The 19,952-nt window shown below is 39.8% G+C and overlaps 1 protein-coding gene across 3 annotated transcripts in view; it reads left to right on the top strand.

Annotated features, from left to right (window-relative positions):
* The window catches only part of MYH9 (myosin heavy chain 9), an 86,001-nt gene that overhangs the window by 43,055 nt on the left and 22,994 nt on the right, over nt 1-19,952 (top strand). For all 3 annotated transcript variants that reach the window (XM_020787689.3, XM_020787688.3, XM_020787690.3), the window contains exons 6-16: nt 4,909-5,001; nt 5,734-5,797; nt 6,866-6,964; nt 7,614-7,757; nt 10,844-10,939; nt 13,189-13,307; nt 14,580-14,732; nt 15,843-16,016; nt 16,372-16,545; nt 16,919-17,033; nt 19,551-19,744. In XM_020787689.3, coding sequence (XP_020643348.3) covers nt 4,909-5,001; nt 5,734-5,797; nt 6,866-6,964; nt 7,614-7,757; nt 10,844-10,939; nt 13,189-13,307; nt 14,580-14,732; nt 15,843-16,016; nt 16,372-16,545; nt 16,919-17,033; nt 19,551-19,744 — 1,425 coding nt within the window. The remainder of the gene's footprint in view (nt 1-4,908; nt 5,002-5,733; nt 5,798-6,865; nt 6,965-7,613; nt 7,758-10,843; nt 10,940-13,188; nt 13,308-14,579; nt 14,733-15,842; nt 16,017-16,371; nt 16,546-16,918; nt 17,034-19,550; nt 19,745-19,952) is intronic.

A 19,952-nucleotide genomic window follows, 5' to 3' on the forward strand; every position in this document is an offset into this window, starting at 1 on the left:
CCTTTGATGGATTATGTCCGAACTCAGCAGTTGGGACTTCGTAGGTGAGCTGCACGTTTACTGCACGATCTGCACCAGGAATGTGTGTGTTGCCCCATTGTGTGACTTGTAGCAGCTTTTCACTCCCACAAACGTCACTTTTTGCCACTAGAACAATGTTGTGAACCAGTTCACATTTGATTCCACACAGACGTTTTTCCAAGTGTCCAGAATGGGAGACTGCAGTTTGTTCCTTAACTTTCTCTCACTTATAGTCTATGCTTATTAGCAGTTGGCACTTTAGGCCTGTCTTACAGATATTTTTTATTTGCACCAAGTGAAGTAGTGACACACACACCCTCTCTAGAGTCATATAGTATTCCATTTTGGTTTGGTCAAACAGAGCTGATTGACTTTTTCCTGGCCTCCCAATCCACTGAGCATATTAGCTGCGGGTTTGGGAAAGGTCAGGAGGAAACAGCTCCAATATAGACTGGATGTTTCAGCCCATCACCTTTTTACTGCAGTTAAGTAAAAGTTGAAATGCTAGTTATTTTGTAAACATTCTAATGAATCCCAGATGCCAAGTGTATTGCTGCATAAAATCTTGATATTTGATACTTTAATATACTGGCATGCTGTGTGTCTATAGGTTAGTTCTCAAAACATCTTTGCATGGTGTGTGTGTGTGTGTGTGTGTGTGTGTGTGTGTGTGCACATTTTAATGAGTGGTTCTTGGAAGCAAACCAAGATTTAGTATTCAGTATGAAAAACATTGAGAGATGACAGATTTTTCCATAGACTATCAACTCATATGTTTAGAAATACATTTTTTTGGGGGGGGCATATTCTTTGTTTTAGGATTAAAGGGTCTGAATGAAGAAATACTCTTTTTGAATGCTGGCAGCCTAACCTATAAGGTTACAATCCATTTATGCTAACGGGAGGGGGCAGTTTCTGAGCCCTATTACTCACTTCTAATGAGATACTGTCTTTGCTTTTTCCAGGACTGGGAATAGCAAAGGGATGTTACTTCTAGAAAGGCAGCGTTAGCTGTTTTCCCATGTGTCATATTGGTAGTTTAAGGTTACTTTCTGAGAATCTTTTTCGTCCCCAGATATATAAAACAGGAATTAACCATTGTAAGTGTCTTGTTTGCCTTTTTTAAAAAAATTAAATGCCACAAAAGCCTGGAACCTGTCTGTGGTTAATAGAAACTTTGTACCAAGAGTTGTGACTTGGAAGGAGAATGGATCTGGCCTACGTAGAAGCTTTATATGTTCTCTATCTATTTGGGGAAATGTTTCATCTACCATTTCTACAGCTTGCCTGGTGGCTACCTAGTTGGAGGAAGGCATCAGCATTATTGTTTGTTTTTAGTAGACAGTGGAGTTGGTTGAGAACTACAACAGTTAGCTTGAAATTGGTCTCAAGGCATGCTGGACCTCTTTTGGGCTCTCTTGTATCCGACTTGGATCATAAATAACCTAAAGAGGGGAGTTTTTAAAGTCTTTCTGGGTAAGGGATCAAATATATGAAGATTCCCAAGGTGGACACTATTCTTGGATTCTTTCCTAGAGGAAGTCTTTGGAGTGCATGTGTGGGAAAATTGTTAAAGACACATGTGAGATAATTCTGAAATCCTAAAAGGTCAAAAAATCTGCAACCCACAGTTTACCCTAAAGGAATACAAGAGGTATCCCAAGCAGCATATTAGAGATTAGATTGGCAGTGTTGACATCAAGACAATATACTGTTTCTTGGAAAAGCAAGATTTAGTGCTAAGTCTGGATTAGATTTGAAGAAGGAAATATATTTCTAAGACCCTCCAAGAGTGCTTGGATGTTACTTTATGACCAAGATAGGCCTTGTAGAGAATTTTGGACAGGACTTGCATACATAGCTCCTTCATTCTTTGGAGAAATGAATGACTGTGTAGGAGATTATATGGTTTGAGCAACATATATCCCTTCCTCTTTGCTATTAAGGTGTTTTTAAAGTTATCTACGTTTTGCTTCAAATCTCTTCCTTGGTAGTGTAGAAAATAATATATGCAGAGGTCCTAACCTATGTGTCTGAGAGATAGTTGAGGAAAATAGTATTCAGCCTATTCTTACAATATCATAACAGTCCCCTTTTCTAATGGAAACTTAGTGAATATTGACACCAGTTGAAGTATTTTTAAGGGGCTTTAAAGTCCTAATTTTCCTTAAAACAAAGCTTATGCAGACAGTACATCATGCTTTGAAGAAAAGCAGTGCTCCAGACGTCTCCAGAAGGACAATTCTCATTTAAAGCAACATGGATGATGACTCTGCACTGTATTTTAAGCAAAAAATGGGGGAGGGAGCAGTTCTCCTTAATTCAGGAATGGGCTTTTTAAACTTCTGTCACCAAGCTGCATACAGCAGAATGGAAAGGGGAGCCCAACTCTGGAGTGGGGAATTGGCCCTATGAATCTAGCCATTCCCAAGCACTTTAGTTTCAGCTTTACTGAACTTTGAATTTTTTGCTGTAAGTTTTATTGTAAACCATCTTGTTGTCTTTTTAAAATGAACAATAAATAATAAACCTTTTGGCTGGAAGGAATGCCTAAGGATTACATGTTCCCCAAACTCCATGGAGGAATATCTTTTGGGAAACAAAAGCAGAAAACTCAGGAACTAAAATGTCCTATTGGAGCCCAGAACTGAAGGACTCCTGTTAGGAAATGGGAATACTGTATGCTCAGCATCTTGTTGCAGCTCCTACTGGCTTTTTTTTATGTTTAGAAACTTTGAGCTTTCATAATCGGCTCGTCAGTTAGGGGGCAACCAATTCTCTCTTTGAATCCCCCAGTGGTTAGCTTCCCCAAAGAAGCTATAATAGGAAGTGCTCTTTTTGGGTCTTAACAGCACTCTCCCCTCTGCATTTTCTTCCACGCTCCATGGCTTGGCCCACAATCAGTTAATGTCTCCTGCCAAATCTGTTGTTCTTAAAGTGGAAAAGGTACAACAAATTAATGTTGCTTGCACAAGACACTCAAGGCAACCAGTATTCTTTATAGCTGGGGTTTTAGCCAAATACTGGATGCTGGCACTGAAATTCTGAGGCTGCTGCTTTTCCCTCAGAGCATAGTTTTTCTTTAGAGCTTGACCCTACATTGAAGTTGTAGTTTTTCAGTTTGTGACATCATTTGTTCTCATAGCAACAGGCTGCGATCACAAACAAAAGATTAGGACGCCACTGTAAGATCAAACTGTAGAATTGCCAGGAAGGGGAGCAAAGGCCTTTCTCTCACACCCATGCCTGGGTGGCAGCAGAGGGACTTACACTGCTGACAAACTAAACTTTTCAATGCACATCAGAGACTTTGCTTCCCTTGACCCAGTGGCTAGGATGGGCTTTGATGGCCAGCAGTTGTCCTTGCCTTGATCTATTCCCATGGCTTAACAGTCCTCTCTGACAACACAAAAATATGTTACTGTGGCTTCATTCCGTATTTTGTTCCAAACTTCAAGGATAGCCTGAACACATCATCACCCCTTTAATACAAGTCCATGTATTGCACTGGAAACACTGTAATAGCATTATGATGATATAACAACATGCTGCTTCTGTCTGAGGAAAGGAAAGAAGTTAAATAGGCGACGTGGGATTTGCTTATTCACTGAACTGTAACAGGTTACTCTGTAGGGGTCAGAGGTGTGTGTTGGGAGTGTGTGAGTGGAAGAGAACATATAGATCCTGACCTAAATAATTTGAAGGTTGTACCAAATCTACAGACTCATTTGGGAAATAAAAATATTTCAGTAATCTTTCACGGGGGGAGGCACAGCCGTATGGGCTGAATGTTTGCCTCCTTTGAAGTGGCAGTTTCTGCTTTGTTAAACACAGCTCTTGGCTCTTTGTCCAGAATTATCAAAAATCAGTCTTCCTGACTGGAAGGCTTTCTTTTCCTTGGTGTCCCTCCTTCTGTTGTAAACATGAGAATTCAAATTAAGACTACTTGGGGCTTCTGTTGTTGACATTTTACAGTGGAGTAAAGATTGCCCTTTGGTGGTGCTGCACAGGATATTTGGTGACTTTTCAGAGACTGATATGGTATAGTGATTAGTATAATACAGAAGTCTTTGTTTCTGCTCTTGGCTGTTGTCTCAGTAAAGGGCATTTAGGCAAAGCTCTGTCTACTAGCTCCCTGCCTACTGTTTGAGGCCTCCTTACAAAATGGCTGCTTATTCTTTTTTGGTATTAACTGGAAAGCAGCAGAGCTCCATCCTACAGCCACCTCTCTTTCTTTCTTTACTAAAGATTAGTGATACATAGATTTCTTAAAGCATGGATGGGCAGCTATTGCCTCCACATGTTTTGGTCTATACAGTAGCTCTTTATGCAAGCTAATGAAGGACTTTCAGTTCAGAAACATTTGGGGGACACAGTTGCTCACACTTGGCTTTAATAGTATACATAAAAATAAGGGTGGTAGTTCATCAAAGGCCTGTTTCTTAATACTGCTTTCAGTTTAGTGAGTCCAGTGAATCCAGTAAATGCACCTGTCAAGATTACACTGCAGCTGTTATAGAAATACCATCAGAAGTAAAGTGTCTCTCTCTCTCCAGAGCTTAGATCTAAAGACAAAAGTGAGTTCAAAAATACGAACCCAAGAAACTCCTGGAATAGAACTGTAAACAGTCATCTTAACTCAGTTCTAATAAATGCTGGAATATAGTAAACATACATTTGCATATTCATTGATGGCAGCAAGCACATGTTTCTGTTTTGGGCTTATTGAAAGGGACGTTTCTTTATGTTGCTAACCTTCTCTTATCAATGGAAGAATTATGATTCGTGAACCATACATCTTCAGATGATTTGGCAAATTTTCTAGCCAATAATTTCTAGACTAATGTGCTGAAAGTTATTTATATTTGTTTTGGATTTCTTTTCCAGGGAGAGCTTGAAAGGCAGCTTCTTCAGGCCAATCCTATACTGGAAGCCTTTGGGAATGCCAAAACGGTTAAGAATGACAATTCTTCGAGATTTGTGAGTATCTGCTCCCTTTAGTTGGATACTGCTTTCCCTTGTTTGGAAAAAAAAGCTGGATGGGGTTAAATAGATTTTGGTTGCTTGATCTTGGATATAGTTCTCAATTCAAATGGCTTTGCTTTTTTGGTATTTTGATGATCTTATATTTTAAATTGGTATTTACAAAGAGCTGTATTCAGATTGTATGCATGGACCAATTTAAACCTTGAGTAACTGTGGCATGTTTAAGTTAGGCAAATTTACATGGAAATTGCATCTTCTGGAATGGTTTTCAATGCATTGACCTACGCAATTTTCAGCCTGCAGCCACAGTTCCAATACGGATTAATTCTGTAAGTCAAGGGTCCACTGTAGTTAACATAAATGCTAACTTATAAAATTTCAATTAAATCAGTGGCATTAACAGTTCCATTTAGACCAAATGAATCTATTTAAATCTATCCTTTCATGTCTTTATCAAGTAGAACCTGTGGCAGCTACGAAGGTCCAATCAAAATGCTTTGTAACAGGTTCTTTTGCTTTAGTATTCTAAGTCCCACTTAATAGCGGGGTCAGCTATTGTTGGTAAAATTTACTTTGATACCACGTTCCTTTGATCTATAGAACTTCCTCTGTGGCATAATTTTGGGTTTTGCAGAAAATTTGAGAAACAGATCTGTATGAAAATATGAATATTACATTGTTAATATGGGTAGTTGGCTAACATGTCCCAATTCATTGTTTCTTCAGGGGAAATTCATTAGAATCAACTTTGACGTAAATGGCTACATTGTTGGAGCCAATATTGAAACTTGTATCCTTCCCACTGTTTAGGGGAAATATAATCAACCCCCACAGGAAGAAGGGTGGACACAATCAGTTTTGCCTTAGGAACTGTGCAGCTGGTCAGCATTTTGAGGCTTGGGGAAGACTGTATGAAATGGTTGTCTTTTAGCAGAAGTACTTGGCAACATCAGGTTGAAATATGTGTTTGTGTACCAATTTGAAATGGAGGACTTTTATTGTTTCAGCTACAAAGAGAAATACCTGTGATCCAGTTAGCAGTTCTATATTTGTGCAGAAATTAATAACATTGTGGATGGATATCTGAGAGCCAAGCTATGACACAATGCCAAAATAGAACCAAGTGTTATTTCACCTTCCTCTTAAATTTGTATTCTAGAACAGTGGTTCTTAACCTTGGGTTACTCAGGTGTTTTTGAACTGCAAGTCCCAGAAACCCCAGCTAGCACAGCTGGTGGTGAAGGCTTCTGGGAGTTGCAGTCCAAAAACACCTGAGTAACCCAAGGTTAAGAACCACTGTTCTAGAACAGCTGTCCTCAACTTTGGGCCTCCAGATGTTCTTAGACATCAACTCCCAGAAATCCTGGCCAGCAGAGGTGGTGGTGAAGACTTTTGGGAGTTGTAGAGGCCCAAGGTTGTTGGGGATTACTGTTCTAGAGAATGAAATACTATTGTTTTTGCGAGCCAAATATTATGTGTTGGTCAAGCCATGAATATTTAAATTGAATGCTTTACTTTTCCTGCAGTCCTATATCTGCAGTCCTATATCTATTTCCATTTAGATATGGAAAACATTGCATTCGTTAGGGGGGGTGAGGGGGAAACTTTTTTAAAAAAATCATGTTAGGATTTACTAGTTACAGTATTTGGTGGAAGAAAATGAAGATAATAGGAGCAGGCAACAAGCATACAAGGTGTGCTAGCTCAATTCTTAATACTGGAACTTTTTGTAAAAATGACCAACCCACTTGTAGTTCCCTTCACATTTGAAAAAGGCACCAACCTTTGGGAGAGCATACGTGCATATAATTTTAGAAATGGGCAGGTGTGTGTTTTTGTTCTCTTAACTCACTGAAAGATCTGTTGGAGAAATCGCGAGCAATACGTCAAGCCAAAGAAGAGCGGACATTCCACATCTTCTACTACTTGCTGAGTGGTGCAGGGGAACATTTGAAAAGTGAGTACTTTGTGCCACAGTGACAGGCACCTTCCTGCAGAGGGGTGTGTGCATGCCAGACCAAAGCCTGCTACTGCACCTTTACAAATACTTGATACAGCAATCTCCTGGGAATTGCCCTCTGCTTACAGTTCACAGATGACTTTATAGGCAATAAAGGGTGAGCATCTGGTCACTTAAAGTTTGCCTACAGAGCAACCCACTCTTTCAGCATTTTCCTGCTTTATGTAAGTGTTGGAGTAGATGGGATATTGAAGTGAGATACCATTGAACTGTAAAGTTAAACTAGTTAACTGTTGAAATGGGGAAGTGTACTTATTCTCTGTTTTACTATTGTTGCTTCACTGTTGGCTAGGCAGAGTTTGATTCTTATGAAGAATGAAACAAAGCCAGTTCAGTACTAATCCAGATGGGAACTGGTTTTTCATTGAAAACATAGCTTAATATTGGAGATCTGCCTTTTAGCAGATGCTAGGAATATTCAGTCTGGGTTTTGCTATAGGAAGCCTAATGTAAGCAGTGATAGTCTTTGGTAGCGCTAAATCTGAGCTACTAAATGTGGTATACATTATGTGAATTTTAGCCCCATGGCATGTCTAAGCAAGATCTGCTTGTTATGATGATGTATTCCAATTTTCTCATTTTTTAGATGATTTGCTGTTGGAACCCTACAATAAGTATCGCTTCCTTTCCAATGGACATGTTACAATTCCAGGCCAGCAGGATAAGGACATGTTTCAGGAGACGATGGAGGCAATGCGGATCATGAGCATTCCAGATGATGAACAGATGGGTATGGCTCTACTAAAAAGAGCTTAAGATGTGCAAGAGAGTTGTGGTGAAAAGTGCCAATTAATATTATTAGCTATTTATTTGTATGGCATTTTCCCTCAAAATGGTGCCCACAGTTGCTCTGAATATACCAAATGAACATATATGTAACAGTTCTAAAAACTGAAGGGAAAGAACTACAAGTAATTCTAAGATAAAATAAATATAGCAATCTATAGAAAGTAGTAAAAGTAAATTGATATTAAAGCTAAACAGAAGGGAGCATACAACCTAACACAAAATTAGGAATATAACTCATGCCAGACCCAATAGATCTTCACCATTCCACAAAGATGTGAAAAGGTTCTCAACAATCTGCAGACACTAGTTGGTAGCCATGCTTCTTGCATCCTTCTCCAGAACTCTTGCCTGGAGAGATTTGACAGTCGGTCCAAATTCAAATTTCATTTCTATGAACAGTCATTTAAAAAAAAAAAAGAACATGTTCGTGTTCACTGCTACTATATTTACCATAAAGCTATATGTATACGCTTCTTAGGTGTCTTCAAATCTAATTAAATCCTAGTTTGGTACAATTGTTATTTTAATTTAAAAAATTTTTGTGATTTGGTTGTGCATTGCCATCTTTGTGATGCTAGTAAATGGCCCAAGTGTTTTACTACATCCTTCATGCCACTATTATTTATAAAAATGTTCATTGTGGAAGGCATCATTGGGTTCTTACCTGCTTCTACAATAGGCCAAAAAATTCTGTTGATCTTTGTATTTCTGTCCACTTATGTTCTTCAGGAAAAATGAGCTTATTAAATGTCATGGAGAAATTTCTTAATAGGAGACGGTCTAATGCAGTGGTTCTTAACCTTTGTTACTCGGATGTTTTTGAACTGCAACTCCCAGAAACCCCAGCCAGCACAGTTGGTGGTGAAGGCTTCTGGGAGTTGCAGTCCAAAACTCCTGAGTAACCCAAGGTTAAGAACCAGTGGTCTAATGCAGTGGTCCCCAACCTTGGGCCTCCAGATGTTCTTGGACTTCAACTCCCAGAAATCCTGGCCAGCAAAGGTGGTGGTGAAGGCTTCTGGGAGTTGTAGTTCAGGAACATCTGGAGGGCCAAGGTTGAAGACTATTGGTCTAATGGATAGCATTGTAGTTGTAACTTTCACTACATAAGAGTTTCTTTAGCAAATTATGTGCCAGCAGGCATTCTAACCTGCCCTGTGACATATAGTGCGTTGTCGATTGCCAAGTGTGTACAGTTCATTAGCGGTGGCAAGGTTTTTCATGTGCCTGTTTGCACGCTTGGGTAAAACTATACTTTTGGTATCACTGCTCATGCTATGGATGAACATCCAAAGTTTTGAAATGGTCAGTTGAGTTAGGGAAGAGGAAGCAAGAAAGTATCCCCTACTTCTGTCCCATCTCAGCTTCTGAATGCATTAAACCAAAGAATATACAAGATCTGGAAACAAGCTGTAAAATCTTTTTTTTTTTTTTGACCCGTGGCATTCTAAATTGTGTTTGCTTAAACAAGACAATTAAAGGAACCTGTTGGCTGATGTAGCAGTTATAAAACAGGGACTCTGTACTTCTGAGATAGCTTGGCTGATATGAACTACTGGTGAGATGTATAACTGCTGCTGTTCAGTACTGCTGCTGTGTAGTACTGATTTATTTACTGTTCTTTGACACTACCCAAGACAAGCTGGAGGTCCAGATACTGATCTAGAAACAGTCAGTTGCACAGCAGCACCAAGGAGTTCTAAGGGAACATTTGTCTTAACTAGAGGAGCTGCTGGCAAACAACTACATCACTACATTGCCAGTTTTGTTAGTCTGGTGTCATATCTACGACTGTTGTATGATCCTTAAGAGTAAGCAAACTGGTGGCCCTTGTTGACTGGAGAAAGCAGCATAGTGCACAGTAAATGTGCAGCTTCTGTAAGATTTCTTGGATATAATAAGTTTTATTTTCAATGAGCCAAGGTCCCTTCCTGCAAGTCATACTTGACTGGCAACCTGTTCTTAGGGAGACAGAAACTGGCATCTGTCTACATCTGCAACTAATTAAAGTGCGATAGTGGAGTAGTGGCTGTGGTAAGTTGTGTCTGTTTCCAAAGTCTGCCTGCCTTAGTAGTAGCATCCAGTCTGTATGCTCTATTAAAACAACATGCCATCATGCTTATATCATCCCATCATGTAGTATATATGGCTGTTATAACTAGCAATAGTGTTTTACTGAAGCCAGACTCTTGAGTAGTTAAACGTTTCTTTGGAGTGTGTACTCTCTCCTACCACCTCTATGTCTCTCTGAATGCTATGCTCAGCTACTGAGTGACAATTGCTCTTTTTAATTTTTTAAATTAATTTTTAAAAATACAACATAACATTACACATACCATCCACACAAATTACATATAAAAATAATAACACAAAAACGTTGTGCTTCCTTCACCCTGCCAATTGTTCTTTTTCAAAGATGCATTTTAAAGTTGCTTTCCTTGGGGAGGGTGATGGAAATAAATGGCTTCACACTCTAAGTGATAGACCAAATGACTCTTTCATTGAAGGTTCTGCTTTCCTTCCCTGGAAATCACTATTACTGTTCCACTACCTCTGACATTCAGTGGTTGCCTTTGCATATCTAGCCAAAGTAGCAGCATCTACTCACAAGAGGGGATGTACCAGCAGTCTTAGGGACAGAGCTTGAAAGTAAATAACGAAGAGGAGAGTCCAGCAAGTAACATAATGAGTTTCTTTTACAGTAACATTCCAAGTTCTGTTGTTGAAGTTTCAGAGTTTGCAGAATTACAAAAGCATCAGTAAAGTCCTTAAAGAGTGGGGGAGACATACACCCAGCATCCCAGTGAGGACTGAGTATCTTTGAAGGCCATGGAAATCTCACTCACTGGGTTTAGGGGGAAAGAAAAACAGAGTTGGAGAGTGAATTGAATAGAATATAGGAGACACAGAAGAGAATTGACTGCAATAGTAAATGTGATAAACCCCACGTATAGCTTATACCAAAAAGAGAATGGAGTGAAGCATCTGTGAGTAGTACTTCTTGAGTGATGTGACTTTTCCCCCCTTCAGGTCTGCTAAGAGTGATCTCTGGTGTCCTTCAGCTTGGGAATATTGTCTTCAAGAAGGAGCGTAACACAGATCAGGCTTCTATGCCAGACAATACAGGTAAAGCTTTTCCTCCTGGGTGGGGGATGGAAAACAATGTTTCTCTTCCTCAGAACAGTTCAAGACTTAAACATTATGTGTACTTATAAACATATCTAAATGGAAGCATCTGTTAATGGGCTTGGTGGAGGCAGGTACACAGCTATATCTCTAGTGCCTTTTTGACATAAGCTGGATGCCAGCACTATGTTGTAGCTGCTGAGGTTATGAGCAGTCAGTGGTGTTGCCTCCTGGTGGCAGACATGTAATCTACATGTAAATATTGGTTCTTCCAGGGTCTGATTGCAACCACCTCTGAATAGACACATGTAATTCCTCCTGCTATGACATTAAGGAAGGGAGGGGAAGGGAATAAGATGTGGAGAGAGAAAAAAAGAGGGGTCAAGTTTGATGTGATCTGAAAGAAAAGATACTGAAGAGACATGGAAGAAAGAGAGAGGAAAACTAATAGACTGGACATCAGAAAGCAGAGGAAGACCGAACTTGGTAACAGAAGGAATAGAAAAAAGCTGCTTAAAATGGATTGACTGCTATTCATCAATGATACAGATTTGACACTGTTACCATGTAACAAACAGCTTGTGGACTGGGGCGCTGAGATTGGTGGGATTTGTTTGTTCCTTAATCTATATGATGCAATTTCTCTACCGTTTCTCTTTCGTGGCTTAGTACTGGGTGTGTTATACACGTATTATATCAGGATGAAGGTGAAGGAGAGAACAACAATTCTTTGTCATGAGAATTGAAATGTGAATTTGTACCTGAGGCTATTTATAGAACATGGTCTTGCTTTGAGTTTAGGGATGAGACACATTGAGGTGGTATTAGTTTAAATGTCACTCTTGGACTTAAATGCAGATGTGAAATTCTTGATTTGCGGGATTTATACTTTAGCAGGTCCTTGGAGTTTCTGAATTTTTTTTTCTGGTATTGATTATCGAATACAATACCAGTAATTTCAGGCAAGGGGGGGATGCTAACTCTTGATTCGTAGCTGGGTCTTAATTAGAGATGGGGGTATTCGTATTCGTAGATGAACACCTTTCCACAGGTGGAAATAAAGAGAATCCAGCCCCATGGAGCCAGACCGTCCACTCACCATTCGGCTACTGCCGCTGGTGCAGCGGCATCTTCCTATCACGCTGTGCTCCGCAGTGGATTAGTCACTGTGCAACCTGGCAGAGAAGCTTGTCATCCCGCCTCCAACCAGGCCAGGAGTGGCTCATCCATTGTGGAGCACAGCATGATAGGAAGATGCCGCTGCGCCCGCGGCAGTGGCTGAATGATGAGTGGACGGTCCGGCTCCATGGGGCCGGACCCTTGTTATTTCCACCTGCAGGGAGATATTCCTGTTCGTCTACGAATACCCCATCTCTTGTCTTAATATTTGATTGAATTGAAGCTGTTTGCTTATCTGTTCTGTGCAAGAACTTAATGTACAGAATAGATATAAAACAAGAATGTGCAAAGGACATTTTTGCCCTTCTGCAACTGATTCAGTGTACAATCTACATTCTATAAATGATTACAAAATGCATAGAGCCACCAGTGGCTGTTCATGTCCATAGCATTGTGGCAAGCTAACTTGTATTCATGCTCTTGAAAGACCTTTACAAAGGTCTTGTCTTGAAAATCTTGAAATTTTAGGGCTTAACCCTTCTTTCATACCTTGATACTGGGCCTTCGAATCAAGAGATCTCTTCACTCACCTTTATGTCTGGTAGTGAAAACAATTCTTCTCCAAAAAGCGTTGCATTTATTATATGCCGTTTCATCCATGATGGAACTCCAATTGAAATATGGTAAATGGGTAGTTTTCTGTTCTGGTGGGGATGCTAACTGGACTTGAACTTACTTGATTTCAGCAAGGTGACTGTATCCTTTGGTTTTACACCAGGGGTAGATGGGCTTGGGGACCATTTTTTGCCCTCTCCACCACCCTGTTGTGGCCCCCACTAGGCCTGGAAATTTTCAGCCTTTTAAAATAAAAGAGATGGAAATAAGAAAGCACTTTTGGCTTCTCTCTCTTTTCCTTTGGGATTTCATGATGGTGATAGGCCTTAGGGGACTCCCAAGGTCCTCAATGGAGAAATGTTTTCAGGAGTGGAAAAATATTTTCAGGTGGCCTAGGTGTGCTATTGGAAAGTTGTTGGCTTCTCAAGGAACAGCTTGCTAAAAATTCCCCTTCCACAGTATAATGAAAGAAATAAAGCTACTAAATTTTTCCTTTTCCTTCTTTTTCTTTTTAGCTGCTCAGAAAGTTTCTCATCTTTTGGGTATCAACGTGACAGACTTCACTAGAGGAATTCTCACTCCTCGAATCAAAGTTGGCCGGGATTATGTCCAAAAAGCACAGACTAAAGAGCAAGTATGTATTGTATATGATTGTAAGAAACTGAAGTAAAAAAAGCCATATTGTGAAAAAAATAAGCCACACGGAACTGTAACATATTCAAATGCAAACAGAGAGTGTGAATTTAGTCAGCACCTAGAACCCTTCAGTAATGTTTCTGAAGAAAGCAGCATGAGTTGCTTCATCACAAGCTCCTGCTGCAATCTTAGAGCAGAGAGGAGAACCTACAGGTCATAAATTAAGCCTTGCTTGTGGGGGTTCCCCATCTGTCCTGTGGGGGTTCCCTGCAGGACCTCCCTCCCTCAGCTAGAAAAAGGCTGCCTAGCAGATGAAACATACATCTTTTTCACTGATCGGATGTCAAAGTTGGGATTCCTAGTATTAGAACTGAACTTGAATTAGAATGATATTGGGGAACGAAGCTAGAAAGATATATTGGGCGAAATTCTGTGCCTGGGCTAGATTCAGTTCCCAAATTTTTTACTACAGTGCCTGCTTCCAGGCTATGGAACTCTTTTCCGAGCGAAGCTAAAGGTGTTTTTGTTTAGAGAGTGGCTGATGGTGGAAGGTCTTTCAGTTGTGGTCATGATTTTTGGTTGATGGCTGAATATTTGTAAGTTGCATTAATCTAGTGTTTTAATGTCATAATCCATTTAATATGTTTTAATACTGTAATGTACTGTGTATTTTAATAACCCTGGATCTTCAGATTTGTGTTGTGAGCCTTTTTGCATCTAGGAATGGAGAGAAATGGGATGTATATTAAATGAATTGGTAGCAACAATAATAATAAATATGTGGGAAGGTGTTTAAGTCTTCGAGGCTTGAATTGCCCACTGATCTTAACTAGTTAAATTATTTGAAGTTCCATTTTGGCATAATACAGGTGGTAGCAGTTAGGAATGATCTCTGCTTTCTGGAAAGGTACAACTCTAGTGTCCATTCACACATACACTCAAACAAAATTCTGAGTTCATATTCCTGCTAGCATGGATCACATGAACTTCTCAAGATGAAAATTGATAAATAAGCAAGTTCAACAGGCTGTCCTTGACTTCCCATTGAACATGATTGAGGAAAAATGAAGAAAATAAATAGATCATACTGCAGATTATGATTTTCATTGGTTAGTCCTTTCAAGGAATTGATGCTTTAAAAAGAAAGAGCCAGAAGACCACAGGGGATATCGGAAAGGACTGGAAATTACCCAGGAACTCTTAAAAACTGTTACATTGTTTTCCTTCCTCTCTGGTTTGAACACCTCACACAAATTTTGCGACTTTTCAGGCTGACTTTGCCATTGAGGCTTTGGCCAAAGCCACTTATGAACGCATGTTCCGCTGGCTGGTGATGCGCATCAACAAGGCCTTGGATAAGACAAAGAGACAAGGAGCATCTTTCATAGGCATCCTTGATATTGCTGGCTTTGAAATCTTTGAAGTAAGTAAAAGAGTACCTCTTCCAATTACAGCATGTAGTAACTGTAACATGAATGAAATTTTGCTGATCCTTAGCAGATAGAAATAAATTTTGTAAAAGTTTGACTGAAATAACTTAAGCTCTGTAGAGGAAGAAAATGGTAAAAAGTTAAATATGCTAAATATAATTGTCTGCCTTTGCATATGTGTACATGCAGGCATACACATTCAGAAATCTGAATTTGGGTTGGATGAAGCAGGAAGCTGGTGTTAGAATTGTGTCCATTTTTAGAAGGGGAGTACAGCTGATGTTGTTGCTTAGGGAAGAGAAAAAGGCTGCCAGTAGTATTGTCATGATAGAATTAATGAGGGGGGCTGGGTGTATCATCTTTGACTTCAGTGGGGAATAAGATTCTGGGGCCAAGAATCTTGCAGTTTCGTTTGGTGCTAAATGAGGAGTTCCACTTGTGTTGTAGACCTTTCCATTTAACCCCAGAACTCTGTCAGGAAGAGAGTCCCTCAGATCTTGTTCCTCTAGGTTGAAGTTCTCTTTCCCATACAGAAGAGCCCTTGATTGCCTTTGAGGATAGCAGTTGCTTCTTGATGTCGACCTAAAGCTACAACAAGGACAGAGATCTTTTGAAGCAAAACATGAATGTATTTCAGATTAAAACTGAAGGCAGAGTTCCCAACACTTTTCTGAAAGATAGCATTTTCTGTGCTAGGCTTAATATTCCGGTATTAGTATATTTGTAACACTTTAAAAAATCCAAAATGACTGTTCTGTTCTGACATGAAAATATTTAAACTCTAACATAGTTTCTCTCATCAATACTCATTTTGTCTGCAAAGCAAAAACTTGCATCCTTGATCAGTGAAAGGTAGAAAGTTAAAGACAGAAGGCTATTTTATTCAGACTACTTCCTGTTGAGCTGCCTCTACTTATTGCAGTGTGCTGTTCCAAGGGCTGGTCCAAGTGTCTGTATGTACATAAATTTTATACTGTTACAGGAGGTAACAGAGAACCTGTAGCAGAAGAGATTAATAGTGTTTAGTTGCCCGGTTACTAGTTAACACCACCTGGCAAGCAGTAACCAGGAATTATAGTCTTTGTTTTTCTCTCCTGAAATAGCTGAATTCATTCGAACAGTTATGCATTAACTATACAAATGAGAAGCTGCAACAGCTCTTCAACCACACTATGTTTATCTTGGAGCAAGAAGAATACCAGCGTGAGGGCATCGAATGGAATTTCATTGACTTTGGCTTGGATCTGCAGCCCTGCATTGATCTTATAGAAAAACCGGTGAGTGATGTATTTTAAAGCAGAGAATAGCCACAGTACTAAGTTCAGCGAATCATCTGCATGCCTCATGATGCACGTGAGGCAGCTATGGTCAGCTTGTAGGAAAGGTGGGATGCAAATGAACAGGTTGCAGGAAGTCTCATTGTAAAATATTTGTAGTATAATATAAATATATATATATATATTTAAAAGGACACAAGAAATGGAAGTGCTGAGTAACTGCTTCCTACTTGTCCAGAATGGTGATTGTATCTGACAAGCTAGACTAGTTGCTGTCTTCTCCTGTATTTTCCTTATATGCCTTGCTTTTTAGTAGAAGGGCTGACTCTGCCCTTTTCTCCCTCTCACCCAATAGGCGGGTCCTCCAGGGATACTTGCTCTGCTGGATGAGGAGTGTTGGTTCCCAAAGGCTACTGATAAAAGCTTTGTGGAAAAGGTGGTACAGGAGCAGGGTACACACCCTAAATTCCAGAAACCCAAACAACTGAAAGACAAAGCGGACTTCTGCATTATACACTATGCTGGAAAGGTAAGCTCTCAAAATGATCCCATGAAGGGAAGGCAAGTAATGCTATTAAATTCTCAGCAATTCAGTTTAACTGGATCATTTAAATAAGTAGTATGGTCCTGTATCCTCTAGTAGGAGAGGAGGCTCTTACTTCCATAAAATTCTTGTTGTACAGTTGTGCTGCAGCACAAACAGCTGGCTGTGTGTCCTGATATTCCCCACCCTGGCAAATGGAGGGCATGTTTGTAAAACTTTTGAGTTTGGGATAATTCACACAAGCTTCAGCACTTTGTCCCATGGAAGAGAGGTGCAAATGTACCCTCATGTCCTCCTTACAATACTGAAGCAAAATTCATAATTTGTAACTAACATTGGTGACAAATTCCTTCTCTAGGTTGATTATAAAGCAGATGAGTGGCTGATGAAGAACATGGATCCCCTCAATGATAATGTGGCTACCCTGCTACACCAGTCCTCAGATAAATTTGTGTCTGAATTGTGGAAAGATGGTATGGAACCAAATTTCTTGCCTATTTCTTACCCGGTATCTTCAAGCTCCTGACACAGTTGTATTGTTTCCTTTAACATTACAGTGGTCAGCATGAGCCAAAACTTGTGTGTGTATGCGTAACATTTATTTTGAATGTTATGTTTCTCATGTTCCTGAAAATAAGGAAGACTGGATATGGTCTAGCTATTAGGCAGCATCCCAGAATAACTGCCAAACAGTTATTCACTATAGCTTTCCAAGTCCCAATATGGGATTTCATGAGGGGAAGTCAGATCTTGCCTCAAAAGGACCCTTTCTGCTTGCTCCAACCATTAGGTGTCTTGCACTTTGGATTATTTGTTGCTTTAAATCTTACTGTTACTATCTCTTTTCTTGGGTTTTTCTTTGACGTCTCTGTTGCAGAGATGCAGAACGTTCAGAGAGCCTATTTCTATCAACATTTTCCTATTCTTCATCTAGAACCAGGTGACTGAGAAACCCGGGTGTTGTGTCGTGTCATGTGATTCCTTCTAGAACCATGCAAGAAATGCTTCCATTAATTCTTACATTCCCTTTACTGTTCCTGCTTGTCTGTCTCATCCAGTCCCTCTGCTTTTTGCTAGTAGATCCTCTTGGACTTGGAAAAACGGATCTTTTTAACAAAGTGTGATCACACAGGTACAGCAGCAGGAAACGCATGGATAGTTTTGGTTTAAGAGCGTATAAGAATCCCCATATTAACATTTTACCTTACATATAAACCAAGTGGAAATAGCTTCTGAGATGAAATGGTTATTTGGAAAATAACCATTGGAAAAGTGTCCTCTCAGGTCATGAAAAGAAGATAAACTATCTTGCATATAACACTCTGTGTCTAGTCTGGTAGATGAGGTACAACAGTTAAGCTCGCTAGTGGGTAACAGTTATTTTTCCATCAAAAAGGTACAGTGGATGACCCTTGTGGAAATTTCTAGTATGAGAAATGATATATTCCCTTCCTTTTGTGCAGAGTGGAGACAATTCATTTTCATCTCTTTTGAAGAGGATTTGTTAGCCAGCATCTAAGAAGATTTATTAATGCTTTTTTGTTCTGTCACATTCATTACTGTAATGGTTACCTCAAAATCAATAGTGTCTCCATTTAACAGCTTCTTTGGAGAAAGAATACACATCCTGATTCTTAACTATGTAGCACAAGTACATTTTATTCTTTCAGTCCCTAATGCAGTCCTGCTTTGGGCAAGTTAAAGGGCTTCCTTTTGAGAGCCATCTTTGATTTTAGAAAGCTTTAAACACATGGTGGTTTAGATATGAGAGAGAGAGAGACTTGCATCAGAACGTTGTGCTGTTTTTAGCTTGTCCTGATCCAAAAGGCTCAGGCTGATACCATGATCACCATAAGGACTCATTTTGAGTTCCCTTTCACCATTGCAGTAGTCTATAGGAAACAGTTATGTTTATCATCTTATTTATTATATTCTGGTATGTGGCCATTAAGGGAAATAAAACTGAACAAAGGCCCAATTGTCATTTGCACTGTGAAATTGAGGTAACATAAATGCTGAAGTCCCGTGCTTTCTTTGTTCAGCCAGTCTATACATGCTAATGCTGGTATATTTGGACATCCTATATGTTATGTTACATGGGATATACAGTGAACACTCTATAATCTGCTAATAATTTAGGGATGTTGCCAACTTTTGTGCTGCAAAAATATTTTTAAGATAATACTGGATTTTGTGCTCTTATCCTTCTTAACCCTTGAGCACACAGATTTCTTACCAACATCCAAATAGAATATCCCCTCAGCTTGCCTAGTGTCTGCCATAACTTTGACCTACATGATATACCGTATTTCCCCGAAAATAAGATAGGGTCTTATATTAATGCAGTAGGGCTTATTTTCAGGGGATTTTTTTTTTCATGGCCAACAATCTATATCTATTCAAATACAGTCATGTCATCTTCTTCTGGTTGCTGCACAATGGTGGAGGACGGGTTTTCACTTAACTGGGGCTTATTTTTGGGATAGGGCTTATATTAGGAGCATCCTGAAAAATCATACTAGGGCTTATTTTCAGGTTAGGTCTTATTTTCGGGTAAACAGGGTACCATTAGTTTAATGAGGTGCATGCAACGAAAAAAAGTTTTGGGCCAAATCTCTAGTGGTTATCCTTATGTGAAGAAATCACCATGTTCTCAGTAGATAGCCAGGAGAAAGATAGAGGGGATATCTTGTCTAAACTAAACCTGTTGTGCCAGCTGTACTTTACTCCTAGGCATAAAAATGCTATTAAAATTGCCGTCTGGATCTGTCAGGCATGGGATGGATCCTAGCTTTAGTAGTCAGTGGCTGCTTTCTTCCCTTCTTATTGTTGTCTTAATACAAAAGATGAACGGGACTTCTGCATCTGTAGTAAGATGAAGCAAATGGATCCTGCAAATTCCTTTTCTGTCCTTGCTTTATCCAGATAAATTGTTTGTGTCTCAGTGCTGTGGTGACAGACTATCTAACCCTCCTGCACATTTCTTTTAGTTGATCGCATAGTTGGGCTGGATCAGGTTGCTGGCATGTCAGATTCTGCATTGCCTGGAGCCTTCAAGACCAGGAAGGGCATGTTCCGCACAGTAGGACAGCTGTACAAAGAACAACTTGCCAAGCTGATGGCCACCCTGAGGAACACTAACCCAAACTTTGTCCGTTGCATCATCCCCAACCATGAGAAGAAGGTACTTCAATCCCTTGCATATAAACAATGGTGCTGCCATTTACCCAGGTCTAGGAAACGGGAATGGGCATACCTAGTGGGTTTGAGGGCCAACCTTCTGCCTGTAGGACCCTCCTGGGGCTGCACAGAAAGCTAAGAATGTCAGAACACACACACACACTCAAGAACTCAAAAGTGGCTAGAGGTTGCCTTAGTTTGGAAAAAAATGT

The sequence above is a fragment of the Pogona vitticeps genome, chromosome 5 (assembly GCF_051106095.1).
Source record: "Pogona vitticeps strain Pit_001003342236 chromosome 5, PviZW2.1, whole genome shotgun sequence".
In the NCBI taxonomy this organism is placed as follows: domain Eukaryota; kingdom Metazoa; phylum Chordata; class Lepidosauria; order Squamata; family Agamidae; genus Pogona; species Pogona vitticeps.